The following is a 17,503-nucleotide window of genomic DNA, read 5'->3' as shown; positions in this document are numbered from 1 at the left end:
CCTTCCCGTGGTGGTGCTGGGATTCCAGAGAGCCAACTGCCATGGGAGGTGCTGACCCAGAGCGGAAGGCTGGGCTCACAGTGCTCAGCGGAAGCTACTGTCAAACGGTCCATTGTTTCTTAATGAAGAAAATTGCTACCCTGCTCTCTCTTCCTTTCCTTCCCTGACTCAGTTTATTACAGCAATCAGGACATTTAGATTACCCAGTATTAGCAGCAATTTGTTCTTTGGGGTAGTATAATTAATCTCTAGTTTTAATAAAATGAATATTCAAATGATTGTGTACCAAGTTACATGAAATCATAAAAATAAAACAAATTAGTATTTCTAAACTGATGCACAGAGCTAAGTGAATTTGCCACCGTCTCAGCATTGAATAAGTCATGCGTCCTTGTCTTGTATGGTCTACAAGGCCAAGGCAGGGAGAGCCAACTTCATGCTCCTGTTCTGTGCGTGCTGCCCTCAGAACGTGGCTCCGTGATTAGGTGTTTGGGCTTCTGTCCAGTTGGGGGATGGGGTTCTCATTCATATTGCCCTGGTGGGATCCAGTGAACATTCTGAGCGCCCATCATCAGGTGTCCCTACTAGAGACACATGTCAAAGCTATACCTTTTGCTCTTCAGCTCCTTGGGAGGAGCCCCAGAGGGTCCCCACGGCTGTGAGGAGAAGGAGTTGAATTAATCCTGGCTGGAGGCCCCTTCAGTGCCAAGAGCCAGGAAGCGTGGACACCTTTCATCATCTGGTCAGGGGACAGTGACCTGGAGGGATCATCAGTCATGGGGTGCGGGGCTCAGAGCAGCACCGTGGGATCTTCAAGGTCTGTGCCCACAGCTGTGGGCTCGACTCTGAGACCCTGAGTCTACCCAACTTCACCCAAGATAACAATTCAGAAGGGGGGGGGGTCTGGGGAATGTGGATGGACACTCTGTCATTTCCACATTCACCACAGCTGGTAAGTGTCCATACGAAGAGACAAAATGCCACCAGCTCTGACGTAGCTCTTTGGGAAAAGCTCATCACATGAAGACACAGCCCATCACCATCTTGCTGAAAGGATGTCCTCGTTCCTGAGAGTGGGGTGTCCGAGGGCTCTCAGGGGCCAGGAAGGGAGACGGCATCAGACTCTTTAACGCCAAGCCCTGCAGCCCTCCCGTCTGCCCGCCGCAGACCCCAGACTCGCCTCCGAGAACGTCAACCACATGCACCGCATGGCTGAAGTCACTGCTCTGATCAAACAGTTGTTTTTGCAGAAATAATTACCATTTGGTAGATATATTGCCTGAAGGATTTCCACCGAGCTGAAATCATTTGCTAAATAGACATAATAAACTAATGATTGTTTGTTTTTTTGAATATGTGCTTCAGCACAGAGAAGGGAACAGCTGGTGTTTGTCAGCGGAGGTTTCCTTCCCAGCAGAGGACTCGTCCGCCGTCCCGTTGTTCACGCGTCCCCCCTCTGCCATCCTGGACACCTGCGGGTCTTCGCCTCCACAGGGGCGTTCTCCCAGACAGACAGGGTATGCGTGGCCTTCCTCCTGCTCTTCTCAGAAGACGCAGAAGCCAAACCACTAGCATGTATCTGTTCCGCACCCCGCTGCTGCTTTGAATCCCCAGCTTAGTGTTTGGTGATGCTCTGAGGCCAGAGCAGCCCTGGGAGGCTGAGCATCCCTTCATGGCGGGGGGTGGGGTGCGGGGGGGGTAGAGGCCTGGACCAGGGCTGCATCCTCCCTGGCACCTCCTGTCCCCCGCGGTGGCTGAGGGCCACCAGGCGGAGAGCACGCCTGGATGGGGGCAGGAGATCCAGGGGAGCCAGGACAGACAGCGCTGTCCAAACCTGGAGGCCTGCACTGATGCTGGGCGGTTCCAGAGTCCCCGACTATCCTGCCATCCCCGTTCCCATGGCCACCAGCCTTTCTCTTGTTTCCTCGCTGAATCCTGAGAAAAGCAAGATCCAGCTGCTGGCTGGGTTCCCGATTGGGCAGGCGGACTCTGGGAGGATATGATTGCCGTGTGCCTGTGAGCACAGCCCCCCGCCAGAGCCTGCCTGCCCTCCAGGGTCGCCCAGGCCGATGGAGGTAAGACAGGCCAGCGTGGGGGCCGGGACCACAGGCTCCCCGTGGACTCAGCGAGCAAAGGTGGAAGGCCTCCAGCCGCAGTCCACCGAGTGTCTCAGACTGGAGGCGGCACATGCCCGGCCAGTGGGGCGCCTGCCCTGCAGGGGGTTCGCACCTGACTCTGGAGTTCGGGGCCATCATGCTTACTGAGCCCCACTCTCCCGCTACAGAAGACAATAGAAGTTCTCCTCCGCAGGGCTACTAGACGGATTACTCAGAATAAAACCTGCAAGCAGAGCTCTTTTACAAGTTTGGAATCAGAGGAGGAGAGGACGGGAAAGGTGATCATACTGCAGCCCGCGGGCCAGGCTCTGGCACGCACAGCGCCCCCCCCGCCCCAGCTGCTGGCCTGCACGCTCTCCTCCGCCCGTCTTCAAGGGACGCTCACGGCTAATTACGGTTTTGCTTAAAACATTGATTTTTTTACAAGCAATACTTACGGGATAGCATTTCTGGCTTATCTCTTAGCTGGCTTAGCAGTTTTTTTTTGGCTAGACCTCTTATCTCACTGTTTATTTACTCCACTGAGGGATTCTCTGCAGTCCTTTGGGGAAAGCAAGTTATGATAATTCTTACCAGTCAACACAATTTATTGAGTGCCTACTCGTCTTCCAAGACTGGGCTCCGGAGGCACCCCTTGGGGGAGCAGCTGGTGTGCCCGGGCTCTTGCTGGCTCTGCACACCTGCCTCCTGGCGTCCTTGGGCGGCGCTGGTCTGTTTGCATGGGTGTCTCCTTTCATGTCATCTCCCGGTCCCAAGCTGGGCGCAGTCTGCCAGGTAGAGGTGCTCGGAATTTGCCCGGCCAAGGTGTGTGGGGAAGCAAACAGAGAGGAAAACACGAGGTGGCCAACAACTTCCTTCCCAAGCCGGGCTCCCCGAATTTTATTATTGTGTGCTCATCTGTAGCACCACGTCCCAAAGTGTGTTCTGCTCATTCGCACACACACACAGGTGCGTCTGGGCTCACGTGTGCCCTTGGTGTGCGCCGGTGTGGGTGCAAAGTTCTGCTCCCACTCCAGGCACCTGGGTGGGATGTCAGTGCAGTGCACCCCGTTGTGGCCCGGAGCCTGGCGGAACCTTTGCAGCAAGAAGACCAGGGCACCTTCCATTTCGTCCACCAATTATGAGCCTTCTTTTGTGGCTGTTGGTTATGAACGTCCTGACTTCACTGATGTTCAGTCGATTTTGTGAACTAACTGGAGAGGGTTGCCTTTTTGTATGTTCAGAACTACGAATGAATTCAAAGCAGGTTAAAAACTATCTTTGCAGCCTTTTTTTAAAAAAAGAGTAGATAAGGTATACTTCTCTCTTTTCCTTTTCAGCTGACTCATTATTTTTTTCTGGTTTTATTGAGAAGTCATTGACATAGATCACTGTGTAAGTGTAAGGCATACAGCACGTTGGCTGGATTTATGTCCTTTGTGAAACGGTCACCACAGTAGGTCGGGCGAACATCCATCTGCTTGTATAGAGACAATACAAAGAAAGAAAGAAGGAAAAGCATTTTTGTCTGTGTGATGAGAACTCTCAGGATTTCTTTTAACCACGTTCCTGTGAATCCCTGGGCGACGTCAACCACAGGTGTCCTGGTGTAGGCGACCTCCTCAGCACTATCTTTACACCTGGAAGTTTTCCCCTGGGCACCTCCCTCCCTCCCCCTCCTCACCAGCTCTGCCTCTGGGAGCCACAGGGCTGGTCTCTTTCTGTTTGGGTTTTTGTTTTATTATCGTATTTTTTTTTCTTTTAAGACTCCACATATCAGTGGAATCATGTGGTGTTTGTCTTTCTCTGTCTGACTTAGCTCGCTTAGAATAATGCCTTCAGAGTCCGTCCGTGTTGTCACAGACGGTAAGATTTCCTGAGTTTTATGACTGAATAGCAGTCCATATATTCACACACACGTTCTCCATCCATTCATCCATCGATGGACACGGTGTCTCCATGCCTTGGCTGTTGTGAATCAGGCTGTGTGCTGGGAGTGTAGATTTTTGGGTTAGTGTTTTCATTACCTGTGGATATAGTCCCGGGAGTGGACTTGCTGGATCACGTGGTCGCCCTATATTTAATGTTTCGGTGGATCTTCCATGCTGTCCACCACGGCTGCCCCTGTCTGCACTCTCCGTTTCCTCCACATCCTCGCCAACATCTGTCGTCTCATCTTTGGGGTGACAGCCGTTCTCACAGGTGTGGGGCGATCCCTCATCGAGGTTTTGATTTGCATTTCCCAGATGAGGAGTGGAGCGGAGCACCAGTTCACCTACCTGCTGGCCTTTCATGCATCTTCTGCGGAGAAACTTCTATGAGGTCCTTTGCCCATTTTTAAATTGGATTATTTGTGTTTTTTTGCTATTGATCTGTAGGGGTTCTTTATATATTTTGGATACTAACCCTTTATCGGATATATGGTTTGCAAATATATATTTCTCCCATTCTGCCGGTTGCCTTTTCACCTTATTGATGGTTTCCTTTGCTGTGCAGAAGCTGTTTGGTTTGATGTCCCACTTGTTGATTTTGTTTTCGTTGCTTGTGTGCTTTAGGTGTAATTTCAAAAAAAAAAAAATCATTACCAAGACCCACGTCAGGGAGCTTTGTTACCATGTCTTCTTCTAGCTTCACAGTTTTGGGTCTTACGTTTCAGTCTTTAATCCATTCTGAGTTAATTTCTGTGAGTGGTGTGAGATGAGGGTCCCGTTTCATTTCTCCAGTTATCGCAGCACCGTTTAAGATGTGTTTCCTCCACTGAGTGTCCTTAGCTCCCTTGCGGAGACACTAGTCGACCATATATGACTGGGTTCATTTCTGCGCTCTTGATTCTGTTCCTTTGCCTGATTTGTCTGTTTTTAATGCCAGTACCACACTGTTTTGGTGATTATAGCTTCATGGTAGACTTGAAATCAGGAAGTGACATATTATTTTTGACAACAAAATCATATGATAATAAACATGTCCCTATACGTCCATCCACAAAACGCTCCTGCCTTGGCATCTGCTTCTTTTACAACACCAGTAATTGCTTTGTCATTTATTGCTAAAAGGTCATCCTCATTTTGAACAGCAGGTTGGGATTATTAGACAAATCCAACAGGCAGCATGTCACTGAGGTCATGGAACTCCGCGGTGTGTCTCACCAGCGGGTCTGTCTCCAAACAGTGCAGACTGGTGGCTGAACCCCAGTGAACACACCCACGGGGAGATCATATAAATGTGTAGATCCTGAGGGAGAGAAGCCGAATTTAATAAGAGACATTTATAGAGGGCTGTTAGAGTGTGTTGGCTTTCACAAAATTAGCTCATTAAACTGACACATGCACACCCAAAAATATTCACACTGTCTTGACCCTGAACATCTATCCCAGAGCAATAAATGCAGAAATGAATGTTTTTGCAAACCGTTGTTTATTATGTTTATTTATAATAGGAGGCAACACCTGTTATGATGGGGGATCGTAGTGAACATGGCAAATTTGTGTGACAGCTGTATTTCCTGGAATACTAGGCTCCGATTAGTAATTGGATTGGGTAAGCCATTTAATGATAAGGGAAGTGTTTATTTTTTAACACCTCCTGAAAAAGCTGTTCCTGCTGTCTGATGGGGACACCGGTGCAGCCAGACCGTGCCCCCAGGAAACGGGTTTGCTGCACGACAAATGATCAGCTGTGATCAGCTGGGGAGTCTGCAGGGACATTTTTACATACTTATTCACTCTGTTTTATAAATTTTCTATAATGGGTTTTTATTGTCAAGTAAGATAATATATTTAGAATAGTGGTTGTTTTTTTTTTTTCTTAACTGCGAATGTGTGTGTGACAACAAGGACATGCTCCTACACACCAGCCAGAATCCAGAACGTTGACATCAGATGCTGGCGAGCCTGAGGAGCCACAGGAGCGCTCGTTCCTGGCTGGTGGGGTTGCAACATGGTGCAGCCACTTTGACAGTCTGGCGGTTTGTTACAAAGCTAAATGTTGTCTTCCCATACGATCCAGCGGGCACATTGCTCGGTATTTACCCAAATAAAGAACTTGCATCCAAACAAAAACATGCACGCACATGTTTATAACTGTTTTATTCACAATTGCAAAAACTTGGAAGCCACCAAGATGCCTTTCAGTAGCCGAGTGGATGAGTGAGCTGTGGTCCCTCCAGACGATTGAATATTATTCAGTGATAAAAGGAAAGGACCTGTCTTGCCACGAAAAGACAGAGAGATTTCAATCACACATTGTTAAGAGCAAGAAACCAGTCTGAAAAGGCTACATAATGTCTGGTTCCAATTATACGGCATCCTGGAAAAGGGGAAACTGTAGAGGCAGTAAGAAGGTCTGTGGTTGTTGGGGGGGGGGTCGGGAGGGGGATGAACAGGCAGGACACAGGATTTTAGGACAGTGAAGCTCTTCTGTATTCTATATTCTGCGATGGGAATGCATGACAGTCTGTCTTTGGCAAAGCTCAGAGAATGCCCAGCACAAACCGCAAAGCTTGCTGTCAAGGATGGGCTTGAGTTAGCCACCGTGTACCAGTGTCTGTTCATCAGTGTAACGGTGCACCGCACTGATGCAAGACCGGAAGCTGGGGGTGCTGGGGGCTCGGTGTGGTGGCATTGTGCGAACTCTATACTTTGTGCTCCATTTTTCTGTACACTTAGAACTACTCCATAAAAATTAAGTTACAGTTTTAAAATTTGTATATGCCCATCAAAGGGGATTTGAACACTGTGGGAAGACAAAAATAAAGACAGACCAGACAGGATCTGGCAGAGTGTAGCCAGGACGTAGCTGGCCCCCTTCCCGTGTGTTGCCAACAAGGCAGCCTGGGTGAGACGCTGAAATGAAACTCAGAGCATGCCCCTCCTCTGCACCCCACCCTCCTGTCAGCTACATACCTCAGTGTGCCTGCAAAGCACAGTCTCCTCCCGACCCCGCACCCACATTTCCTCATCTCTGCCTCTCCACTCCACCTCCCTGCTTGCCTTGCAGCTTCTGGAACACACTGGGTAGGCACCTGCCTCAGGGCCTTTGCACTTCCCCACCTCTCTCTGGCCTGCTCTTAACCTCTCGCCTCCTGCAGGCTGTCACCCATAAATTCTCTTCTCAGGGCAGACCTTCCTGACAAACCTGTATGAAGATGAAACCCACCTACCAGTTCCCCATCTTTTTCATCCCTGCCCATCAACCTATAACACAAAGCAAATAAAAAAGGGAAGTATATACCATCTGTCTTCCCTCCTTGGGAGGTGTGGTCCCTGAAGGCAGGCCTTCCATCTGCTCGGTTCATTGCTCTGTCCCTAAGAGCTAGAACATGGTTGGCATCTAGTCAACCAAATCAAAAGTTGCTGACTGAATGACTATATGGTATAGAAAAATAAATGATTTTGTAATTTGCTTTATTTACTGAACATATTGTGAGCCATCCCCTATGGTGCCGAGTGTTCTCCCTTGTACGATCCTACTGTTCAGTGTCTCGTTGAGTGGACGCACCGTTGTTAATACAAGCATCTGCCCTTTGCTGGCTTTTCTAGTTTCTCGCTATAAACCTTTATCCTAAGGCATTGGGCATGTGGGTGAATTCTAGAAAGGGAAACATTAGATTGAAAGTGGTAAACTATATTAACATTTTTAAAACATATTTCCAGATTGCTTTCCAGAACTTGCACCATCAATATAAGCTGGTACCAACAGAATATTTCTTAGAAACCATACTTATTTTAGGGACTGAAGATTCCTTAAAAAAAAAAAAAAAAAAAAAAAAAAACAGCTTTATAGAAAAGGCAGAGATGGAAGCAAATTTTCAAGTGTTTCCAATTATGCCAGGAAAGACAAGCTGAATTGTGAGTTTGGAGCCTGACTCCTCACAAGGGGCTGCCCAAGCCGATATGGGTATGAAGTTCCTCCTCTGCAGAGGCCGGGCAGGTGGCAGCCACATCCTCAGGTATCAGCTGAGCCTCCTGGGCTCTAGAGAACCCTCCCCACCCTGACCCACAGCTGCCTTCTCCTCTGAGCCCGCTCCGACCTTTATGTGCTCCTGTCTTGGCCCTCAGCCCCCGCTGCTCAAGGAATTTGTGTGCTTGTCACCACCATCCCTGGTTATATATGTACCACGTGTGCCCCACAGCCAAGGAGCCGCTCTCTAAGGCACGCGTGTCCCCTGGTGCCTAAGCTTTGTGCCTCACGGAACATCACATCGTGGTGTACATGTGCTCTGTGCACAGTCAACATTTGGACAGATTGAGAACCCATCCCATTTATTTCTGGGATAGTAGCACACAGCATGGGTTTCCAAGAAACGGGTTAGTGCTGCCCTTGTTTTCTGGGTGATGATGCACTGCGTCATGATATGGCAGCTGCCCCTGGTGGACACCAGGCGTCCCCGTGCTGACCTCCCTGTCCCTGTTCTGCAGGTGGTTGTCACAACAGCCTGAAGCCTGTTGGCAGTAGCCCCGGGATTGCCATCACTGCTGCGGCCGCCATGGTGTCTGTGGACCCCGAGGGACTTGGGGGCCCATCCCCCTCCAGCGTGCAGCCCTGCCACTTCCTGACGTTGGCACCCATCACGATACCGCTGAGGACCGCCCCCTTCTCCGGTAAGCACAGAGCATGGGCTCTCCAAGCCTGGAGCTGGTTCGGAGCTCACAGCCTGCCTCCAGTTTTGGGGATCCCTAGATTCGTGTGCTGCGGGCACCCAGGGAGGGACATGCTGTGGGGGTTACCCAGGTTCTGCTCATCTTCACACTACACAAATGGACCTCAACTCCATTGAAGAATGTCCTGCTAAGTCTACTTGGGTGTTTTCTGCCATGAAGTCAAGTTAGAAGTTTCTATTCGGAGAAGTGAGACTTCCCTTTACTAAGTGTTGAGGCAGAGTAATGTAGTCACTGAAAGTGTCAAGGTCCCCAGAGGTTTGTGGTTTCCTTACATGGAACTCGGAAGGGAACAAAGACAACAGAAAATAGCTAAGCATCTAAGTTAATAAAACACAAAAATGTGCAACGCCGGTACTCACGAAGTCACCCCCTCTGGGCTTGCCGGCTGGCTCATTGTGAATGTGGGGGCAGAGATATCGGGAAGTCCCTGATGCGCGTGGCTGACTGTGAGGGGCATGGATGGCCATGGAGGTCCTCAGCTTCCTTTTAATGCATGGGTGTGTGCTTCTTCTGGGAAGTCTTCAGGGCGGATGTGGGGCTGGTAGGCACTCTGGTACCCGAGTGGAGCCGTGATGCGTGTTCGGGGGCTCAGCAGGGAGACGGAGAGACCCGGGTCTTGGACTGGTTACAGCTCTGTGTCCATGTGTTCACAGATGTTGGTGTGTGTCTGTTAATCGTGACTGGCAGGCCATGTGTCCGAGCTGCCAGTGAATGTGAGCTTAGGTCCTTCCCTTAAGTGTAGCAAAAAGTCATGAATTTGGAATGACCTTTAGTAAGTACTCAGATCTTGAGAGCTGGTACTACTACCTCAGTGTTAGGTTTGCTTGTGATGTGATAAGACCTGAATAAAAATTCTGTGGGTTCTCGTATGAATCTGATACTAGAATTCTAATGTTAGCATTAATATCATCGATCGCCAGGTTATCAGTAATAGGAAACATCACTAGATTGTGAGACACGTGCACACACACGTCCAAGTTCTTGGAAGAAAGGGCAATAACCCATTTTCATTCTTTTCCTGTTTTGATTTGCTGATACTGTTTCTGGAAAATCAGATGTGGTCTTTGGTGTCTGTAGTTCACTAAGGCTTGATAAATTAGTTGGTCAGTAGAACATTGTATTCTCAAGAACAAAATCTTATTTCTATTTCAGGCTGTTAGTGAACATGCATTTAGGGTGTGATGGGGGAAATAAATAAAACACATAAATAATCTCGTGTGGAACATAATTTACAGCTGTGTCAAGATTTCAGTTAAAATCCATCAGTCCATTGGCATTTATTAAGGATGACTTACTGTTTTCTGAGAAAATGAATCTTAGAAGGAACCCAAACCCATGTACCCAGGGGTGGCTTCACTTCCCATGCCTCCTTTGATATATAAAGTGACATAATAATTAGGTGTCTTTCTGTGTTTGCATTTTATAAGGCGCTATAATCAGATTTGCCGTAATGTGCATTCAGTTAGAGGATGACTGTGTCAACATGATCTGTCTTGTAGGTAACCACCGAAATGTGCCGTCAGGAAGAAGGGGGGGGGCGTCCAGAGGCAGCTTCTAAAATGGTCCCTGTGGTATTGATCCAAAAACCCAAAACCAAAAACCGAATGCTACAGCAGAGGGATCAGGTGGGAATTGAATAAGAGTGGGGGGGCTGGTCTGGATGCACAACCCCAGCCCGGGGGGCAGCCTCCGAGCTCTGTGCCCAGCTCTAGCACCCGCAGTGGCTGTGGTCCTACCTGGGGCACCCCTGCTAAGTGCGTCCTTTGGGAGACCCAACCACCTAGCAGTCTGTCCCTGGCCATGTCCCCTTGATGTCAGCAGAAGGCATCTGTGTGAGACTGGCCATGCCTGTGATGAGACCTTTCCAGAATTTCCTTGAGAACTTTCTGGGAACTGTGGCTTGGAGGAGCCTGAGCAGATAGTTTGTCTCTCAGAGTTTGTTTTAACTACAGTCAGTAGCTCCATAGAATGAGATTTGGTGAGGTCGAGGAGTTGCCAGGGTCGATGAGCATTCTCGATGCTGGGAAACTCCTGCCACCCCTCAGAACAGGCTCCTGGAGGGGGACAGGGCTGGGAGAAAGGCTAGGTGGGGCTGAGACAGAATGACATCCCTGCCCACGCGACGCGGATTTTACAGGACAAGAAAAACACACCTGTCTGCGAAGTGTGCGCCATATTGAAATTGATTTTATAAAAACATGTGAATTTTAATTTATCTACAGATGAATAATCTTGTTTTTATTCAGAGAATTCACATATTTGGTAAAGGAGCTGGACTATTTTATTTACACCCTTGGCTTGGTCATGAAATCCAGGTAAGCGTAGAAGCCCTGCGGGGTGTAGCTCTATGCTTCTCACGCGGGGGCAGATGGTTGGCAACAGCTGAAGACATTTTTTTGGTCGCCACAAGTTGGGGGTTCTACTGGGATCTGGCGGGCAGAGGCCAGGAGACCGCCGCACACCGCACACTGCCTGGGACGGCCCCCATGATGAGGACTTATCTGGCCCAAGATGTTAGTAGTGCTTCTGCCGAGAAACCCTGGTTTATATTCTAGAACCCCCCTTAACAAGGTGTGGAAACCTATGCTGGTGTGTGAATAAGCTCAGCGGGGAGCGTTAGTGATCCAGTAACGAGGGACCCAGAAGGAGATAGGCTTATCGCTGCAAAGAAGATCAGCCGGAAGAGTTACACTTAATTATATGTCTTTCACATGATTTAACATTTCCAATAAGACACCGTATTTGAAGAGCCCCACGAGCTGGTCCACGTCAATCGTGAACTGGAGTCTTCCCTCCAGGGCCCTGCGGGCACACGAGGAGCTGGTCCTCGCGTGTCCTCTTCCCGGGACTGCACAGACCGCCGTCTGTTCGTGCGTCTGTCCCCTTCCCCGGCCTGTAGGTCGTGTGTGGCGGGGCTGTGTCTGCCTGTCCTCGCCCAGCCCGCGGCGGGCACCAGGCCGTGCTCCTCACGTCTGCACCTTGGGCAGTTTCCCCCGCGGGCACGGCTGGTCTCCATACCGTGTGACCGGTTCTGTCATTCACACCATCTCTGCTGCTGATTCTCACACGCCTGCTCCTGAGTCAGGGTGACATAGACGGGGGGGAAGGCGGAGCCGGGGCTGGGCCTGCAGATATGCCTGAGGGTCTGTGGCGGCGGCTGGGGGGCGGCGGGGTGCACGTCTTCCTGTCCTCCCGTCTGCTCTGTCCGCCGGCTTGCAGCTGGACGCGCTTTGCCTGCGTTCCAAGGGCTCCTTTAAGTGTTAGAACTCAGGCTAAAGAAGGAAGAGTTTGGAGAAAGACGGATCTTGTACCGTACTCATTTCCTAGTGTTTAGGGAGACCCTGAGGTTTCAGGGGGAGCCTTCAGCGTGCAGCGGAGGGCGGCTCTGCGCGCTGCCCGTCCCTGACACCCCGGGGTCACAGCTCCGCACGGCTCCGGCACTGCCCCGAGTTGAGAAAATAAATGAAGGGATTCTTCTTTTTTTTAAGACTGATGGTAGCTCGTTTTGAATCTTGGCCCCCATTTTGCAAGCATTCAAGTGAAAAAGGTAAAATATGAGTGATAGTTACAGCCACTCATAGAGCGGCTGACGGTCAAACACAATGATTAAAAAGTACCATCTGTCTGGGAAACCATTTACCACCTGTTCTTTTGCTTCCAGAACTATTTAATGGTTTAAATTTCACATTTTGTCCTGCCACCGAACAGCTGGGAAGTGACTATTCTTGTTTGTATCGGGAGGTAGCATCCGAGCTCCGCAACAAGCCAGGGACCCCCACGCCAGCGCCCTGCCACACGGCCTTCCGCGGCCGCGGCCGCCCTCGTTAGCGGCATACTCACAGGTGCCGACACGGGTTCATAACAACAGGAACCTGGCCGCGGGGGAGGAAGGCTCTTCTCTCCTTATCCAGGAATTATTTCCTCCCCCACTGTAATCAAAAACGTCATCCTACATCTTTACACTTTAGAGAGTTTTCAGAGACAAAAATGCTTGTAACAGTGAAATCACTGACACCCCAAAGTGCCCGGGACTCAGCCAGCTTCTGTGAGGAAGGCATACGTGTCTCTAAACAGGGATCAAGCTGCTTTTCATAGAAAAATTATTGGATTTAAACAAACAAACAAAAAGGCTTTGTGTATAGTCTGTTCTCCACAGTGAACTCCTGTTAAGGGGACAAGCTGCAAGTAGTCAGGTTGGCCCTTGGGCAAGGGAAGTGCAGATTTCCCTCAATGGAGATGCCAACGTGGGGATGGGCTCCCGCGGTGAGTCCTCCCCGAGAGCGAGTGCACGTGCTCTCGAGCGTCCATCTAGGAAAGCTCCTTCGCTGACCTGTCTGCCCCCTGGCCATCTCCCTTCTTGCCGCCTTCCCTGAGAAATGCCTGGCTCTCAGCTCGGGTGGCCGTCTGCACTGGTAGCTGCGATTCACTCTTTCTTTGAAAAAAAAAATCAGAAATCCATCACGCGCACAAAAGCACGTATATATTTATGCCAAGTATAAAGAACGCCCCAATACCTCCATCTGAGCCTGAAAAAGTGGACGTTTCCACACCCCCCCATGCTCCTGGGAGCCTCGACTCCTGACTACCCCGGGGGTAATTACTCTCCTGAATGTATGCGAATCACTACTTTGCTGTGTTTTAGAAATGTGCTTACCATACATGTATTGTCTCCAAACAATATACTGTGTGATTCAGGCTCTTTTGAATTTTACATAAATATCATAATCCATGCATTCTTGTGATTCTCTTTTTTTGCTCAAATGATGGTTTTGTTATTGTTTGTTTTTTTAAGCCATCCCACTGATGCTTGGAGTTGTAATGCAATCACGTGCCCTTGGTAAAACCTTCATTCATTAGTGGGGATCCACACCGTGCGTCCTGTGTTCTGCTCGTGGGCGTCTGGGCTGTTTCCTGAAATGCCCAGCATGGTGGTCCCCTCCTGCTGGTGTTCCGGGGGGAGGGCGTGTGCACAGGACCCTACAGTGTCCAACACCGCCTCTCTCGGTCATCCCAGACCCTCTCCTCGGATGGTAACTTGCCCAGCCTTATCTCCTGGGCCTGTTTCTCCTCTGGGTGCTATGTTGATGGATCTGGTTTCCCACTGGGCACCTGTTCTTTCTGATGGACGTCTCACACTGCACTTTCCTATAAAGGGAGTATTGATCCCCAGCCCACGGTCCTGCTCATAAAGCAGAACACAAGAACATGTTCCTCCTGCAGCCTTCTGGGTAAACCCTCTTCTTCCTGAGGACCCCCCAGGCTGCCTGATCGGGGGCATCCCTGGCTCCTGTCTTTGCCTGATCCATCACATCCAGCCCGTCAGCCATCACCCCCCTGAAACCCACCCCCAAGTCCGCCTTCCTCGTCCGGACCAGCACCACCAGCAGACCGTGGCTCCCGCATGCTGTCTCTCTGCTCCCACTGTGCCCTTTCGTATAAGCTGTTTTCCACACAGGAGTCATGGGTCACTCCTCAGAAATGTATACCACACCAAGCCTTCCCCTGCTTAGGACTCCTGGGGGTTGTCTCTGGGAGCTGGGAGCAAACCCCAGACTTCTACCCAGAGTCCCTGGGACCCACCGTTTGTGACCCCAGCTGGTGCTTTGGCTGCTGCTTGCACCATCCCCCACTTCCCCACCCTGCCTCAGGGCCTTTGCACTGGCCACTGCCTCTGCCTTCAGCTCTTATCCCAGTACGCACATCCAGTTATTCCTCCGTCACTGGGGCCTCGGCTCTGAGACCCGTGTCTCCCGTTCTGCAGCACCTCTGGAGTAAACCCCGCCTCACCTGCTTATTTACTTGGTAGCGTTGCTCATTGTCCAGAGTTCTCTTTGGTGTCTGTTTCGGGCCTGGTGTGCCTTTACCCTCCCAACCCTGAACGTTAACTCCAGGAGGTCAGTGGCTTTCTGGGTCTTATTCGCCCTGAGTAGTTCTGAGGCTGGCGCACAGGGCACAGCTGTCTCCAGGCACCTCTCTGCTGAATGAGGCCTAGCCAGTAACAGTGATGTTGTTTAGGAGAGGTGACAGGCTGCTCTGAAGGTGGTCCATTAGGCCCACTGCCCCCGGCCTAACCCACAGGCTCGCGGCTCAGGGAACCTTCCACCCGCCCCAGACTTTCTCAGCAGAGTTGGGGACACAGAACTGGCTCCTGACATTGCTCATCAGCTCAGCATTCGTGGTGAAGGACTTCTCAGGAATGGTCCCGCCCCAACTGTTACATTCTTGCAAGACTGAAGTTTCCCCACACCCCAAAGTTTCACCCTGAAAAGGCTCCTGGACCCTGTTCAACCGATTCCATTCCTTAATGCTGGGAGCCAGGGTGGGAGGCTGGGGAGGTCCACCTTACCTACATGCTGGTGCTGGGAAGGGTAGAGCCGGCTGGGACCCAGGCCCCCATCCAAAAGCCTTGCGTGTTTTTTTTTATGCGCTGCCGGCCCTCTGCCCCCCTGTCCCTCCCTCCACCAGCCAGTCACACTCAGCAAAAAAGCCACTGTGCTAAAATCAGTGATCAGGACTCTGGAGGTGGGGCCACTGGCACCATGGGGATGTTCCAGCCCTATGGCCGGGTCCCCTGGCACCGAGGGCCTTAATCCATAGTCTGTGGCCAGCCCTGGCAGAGGAGGGCTGCAAAGCCCCACTCACACACTCACAGGCTCACACACAGCGCTGTGGGCCGTGGGAACCCTGCGGTGGGCCTGTGGTCTTCCAAGGGAGCCGTCATTACTGGAGAGCCTGCAAGGGCTGTGAGAAAAATAGGCTGGTCTGAGACACAGGAATGAGGCAAGAGCCACGTGGTGGTGGTTGCTTGAATGGAAAACATGCTCGGAGGAGGCTTAGTTGCTATAGCCACGGGCCTGAGCATTGTCTTAGTGTGCCTGTAACTGGCACACCCAGCTCCTTCCTGGGCTGGGCCCCTTCAATCCTTCTGTGATGACAGCACCGTTGGAAATAACGTCCACGGCCGGTGGCGGCATCGAGGACGCGGGAAGGGACCCTGATGCACATCTCTGCAGGTGGCTGGTCCAGGCGCACACCCAGAAGGATCTCTGGGCTAAGCTGCTTTGGCCTTAACTCTCAAACAGACCTCTTTGGTGAGGAAATAAGATTAAAGCCACGCAAACATTGTGCATAAAATGTCGGTGCACCTAAGTCTAATTTATTTTAGGGATTTGGAAAGTGCCAGGAGAACAGCATTAAGTAAGATGTAGAGACAACACTTTACTGCTTATGCTCTTCTTTGTAAGTCACATTTCTGATAGTGTGGCAGGTGCGTCTCCTCTGATTAAACCCCAGTAACAGCTTTTCCAGCAGCCAGATTTCCGGCACAACATAGAAACGGAGGCATGCAGAGGACGGAAGTCCTCCAAGCGTGCGGGCGGACAGCTGTGGCAAAGTGCACGCACTGTGCTGGCTCCAGGGGTGGCCAGCAGACCTGAGGTGGGACTGGAAGAGGGCAGAAGGTGGCCGAGGCCCGGGCTGGCCTGAGTGGCCTCTGCCTGTGGGACTGTGCTCACTGGGGCAGCTGAGGGTGGCAGGACCAGGTCACCCTGAGGTGGGACAGGCACGAGACGGGAGGAAGGGCGGGCAAGAGGAGAACAGGGTAGACAAGTCGAGGTTTGCCCTCAGCGTGTACCGGCAGACCCCCAACGCTGGACCTGGGGCCAGGGCAGAGGTCAGAGCACTGAGGGTGTGTCCGTGCGGACGGTGGGAGACCCCTACGAGGGGGAGGACTGCCCGCCATGCTCTGCAGGAATCCCGGGGCCCCCGCGCGCCATATGCCATAATAACGAGCGGGACCCCCTCCCGCGGGCCCACGGACTGTCAGCGCACTGACACTGTAACACTCCGGAGAATTCCGGCCTGGCCTCGGCTCTCCGAGGCAAGAGCAGCTGACCCTGAGATGCGGCAGCCGGGGAGGCCCTGCGGGGTCGGGGCGCTCTGCACACTCGCGGTGGTCCTTGGTCATGAAACAAGTGTGCGCTGGGGAAGCTGTTTAGCAGAGAAGGATGCGTGCAGTTGAAACGCTCTGTCGGTGTTGGAGGTTTTATAAACGTCCGCGATGAAGGGGATGTGCTCTCGCTACTCACCGGCAAGCGCAACTGCTCATTTCCCTGAAAGTCAGCTAGACGCCTGGCGGCTCCCTTGTGGGGAGGAGAGGTCCAGGGGCCTCCTCAGAGCAGGCCATGAGCAAGCACTCGGTCACCGTTTCAACCCCTTCCCCGGAAGAGTCTATGAACAGCTGTGCTCCGACGGGGTCGTGAACGTCCACGGCTGTCTCCCCGGGGTTGCGGCTCTCAGGACTCTGGTGTGCTGGCCGTCTTTCCATTTGGGGGGACGGGTGCTCCAGTGCCAGGCAGCATGCAGCCTGCTGTGTGCTGAGCATTCCTCTGGGCCCAGCGTTTCCATTTTAAATGTCCCTGGTGGGTACTTATGTGCCGTAAACACAGTCAGAACCTGACCACAGTCTCCTCCCATGGTGCTCTCCCTCCTGACCCTGTTGTAGATTATCACTGCCCTGCACACCTGGGTGCTGCATGTTTTCAGTTTAGTTCAGAACGAGGAACATGCTGGTCGGCTAGTTGGTCACGGACCCCCGTAGACCGTCGGTCATGAGCTTGAGACAGAAGACTGTGACTTTCCCTGAGGCCACGTGGGTGCACAGAGGTGCCTCGGGGGCCCCAGGGTGACAGCATGACCTTGAGCTTAGTGCTCAGCCCATCAGCTCATCTTGCTGGAGTCCAGTGGGAG

General features: G+C 51.6%; 1 protein-coding gene across 1 annotated transcript in view; it reads left to right on the top strand.

Moving 5' to 3' along the window:
- The window catches only part of TCERG1L (transcription elongation regulator 1 like), a 191,613-nt gene that overhangs the window by 39,107 nt on the left and 135,003 nt on the right, over window positions 1–17,503 (top strand). Inside the window, exon 4 of the mRNA XM_027596504.2 lies at window positions 8,513–8,695. Within this exon, the coding sequence (XP_027452305.2) occupies window positions 8,513–8,695 (183 nt within the window). The remainder of the gene's footprint in view (window positions 1–8,512; window positions 8,696–17,503) is intronic.

The sequence above is a fragment of the Zalophus californianus genome, chromosome 15, assembly GCF_009762305.2.
Source record: "Zalophus californianus isolate mZalCal1 chromosome 15, mZalCal1.pri.v2, whole genome shotgun sequence".
Lineage (NCBI taxonomy): Eukaryota > Metazoa > Chordata > Mammalia > Carnivora > Otariidae > Zalophus > Zalophus californianus.
Note: the sequence above shows the minus strand (reverse complement) of the source record. Positions and strands in the feature narration are given on the sequence as shown.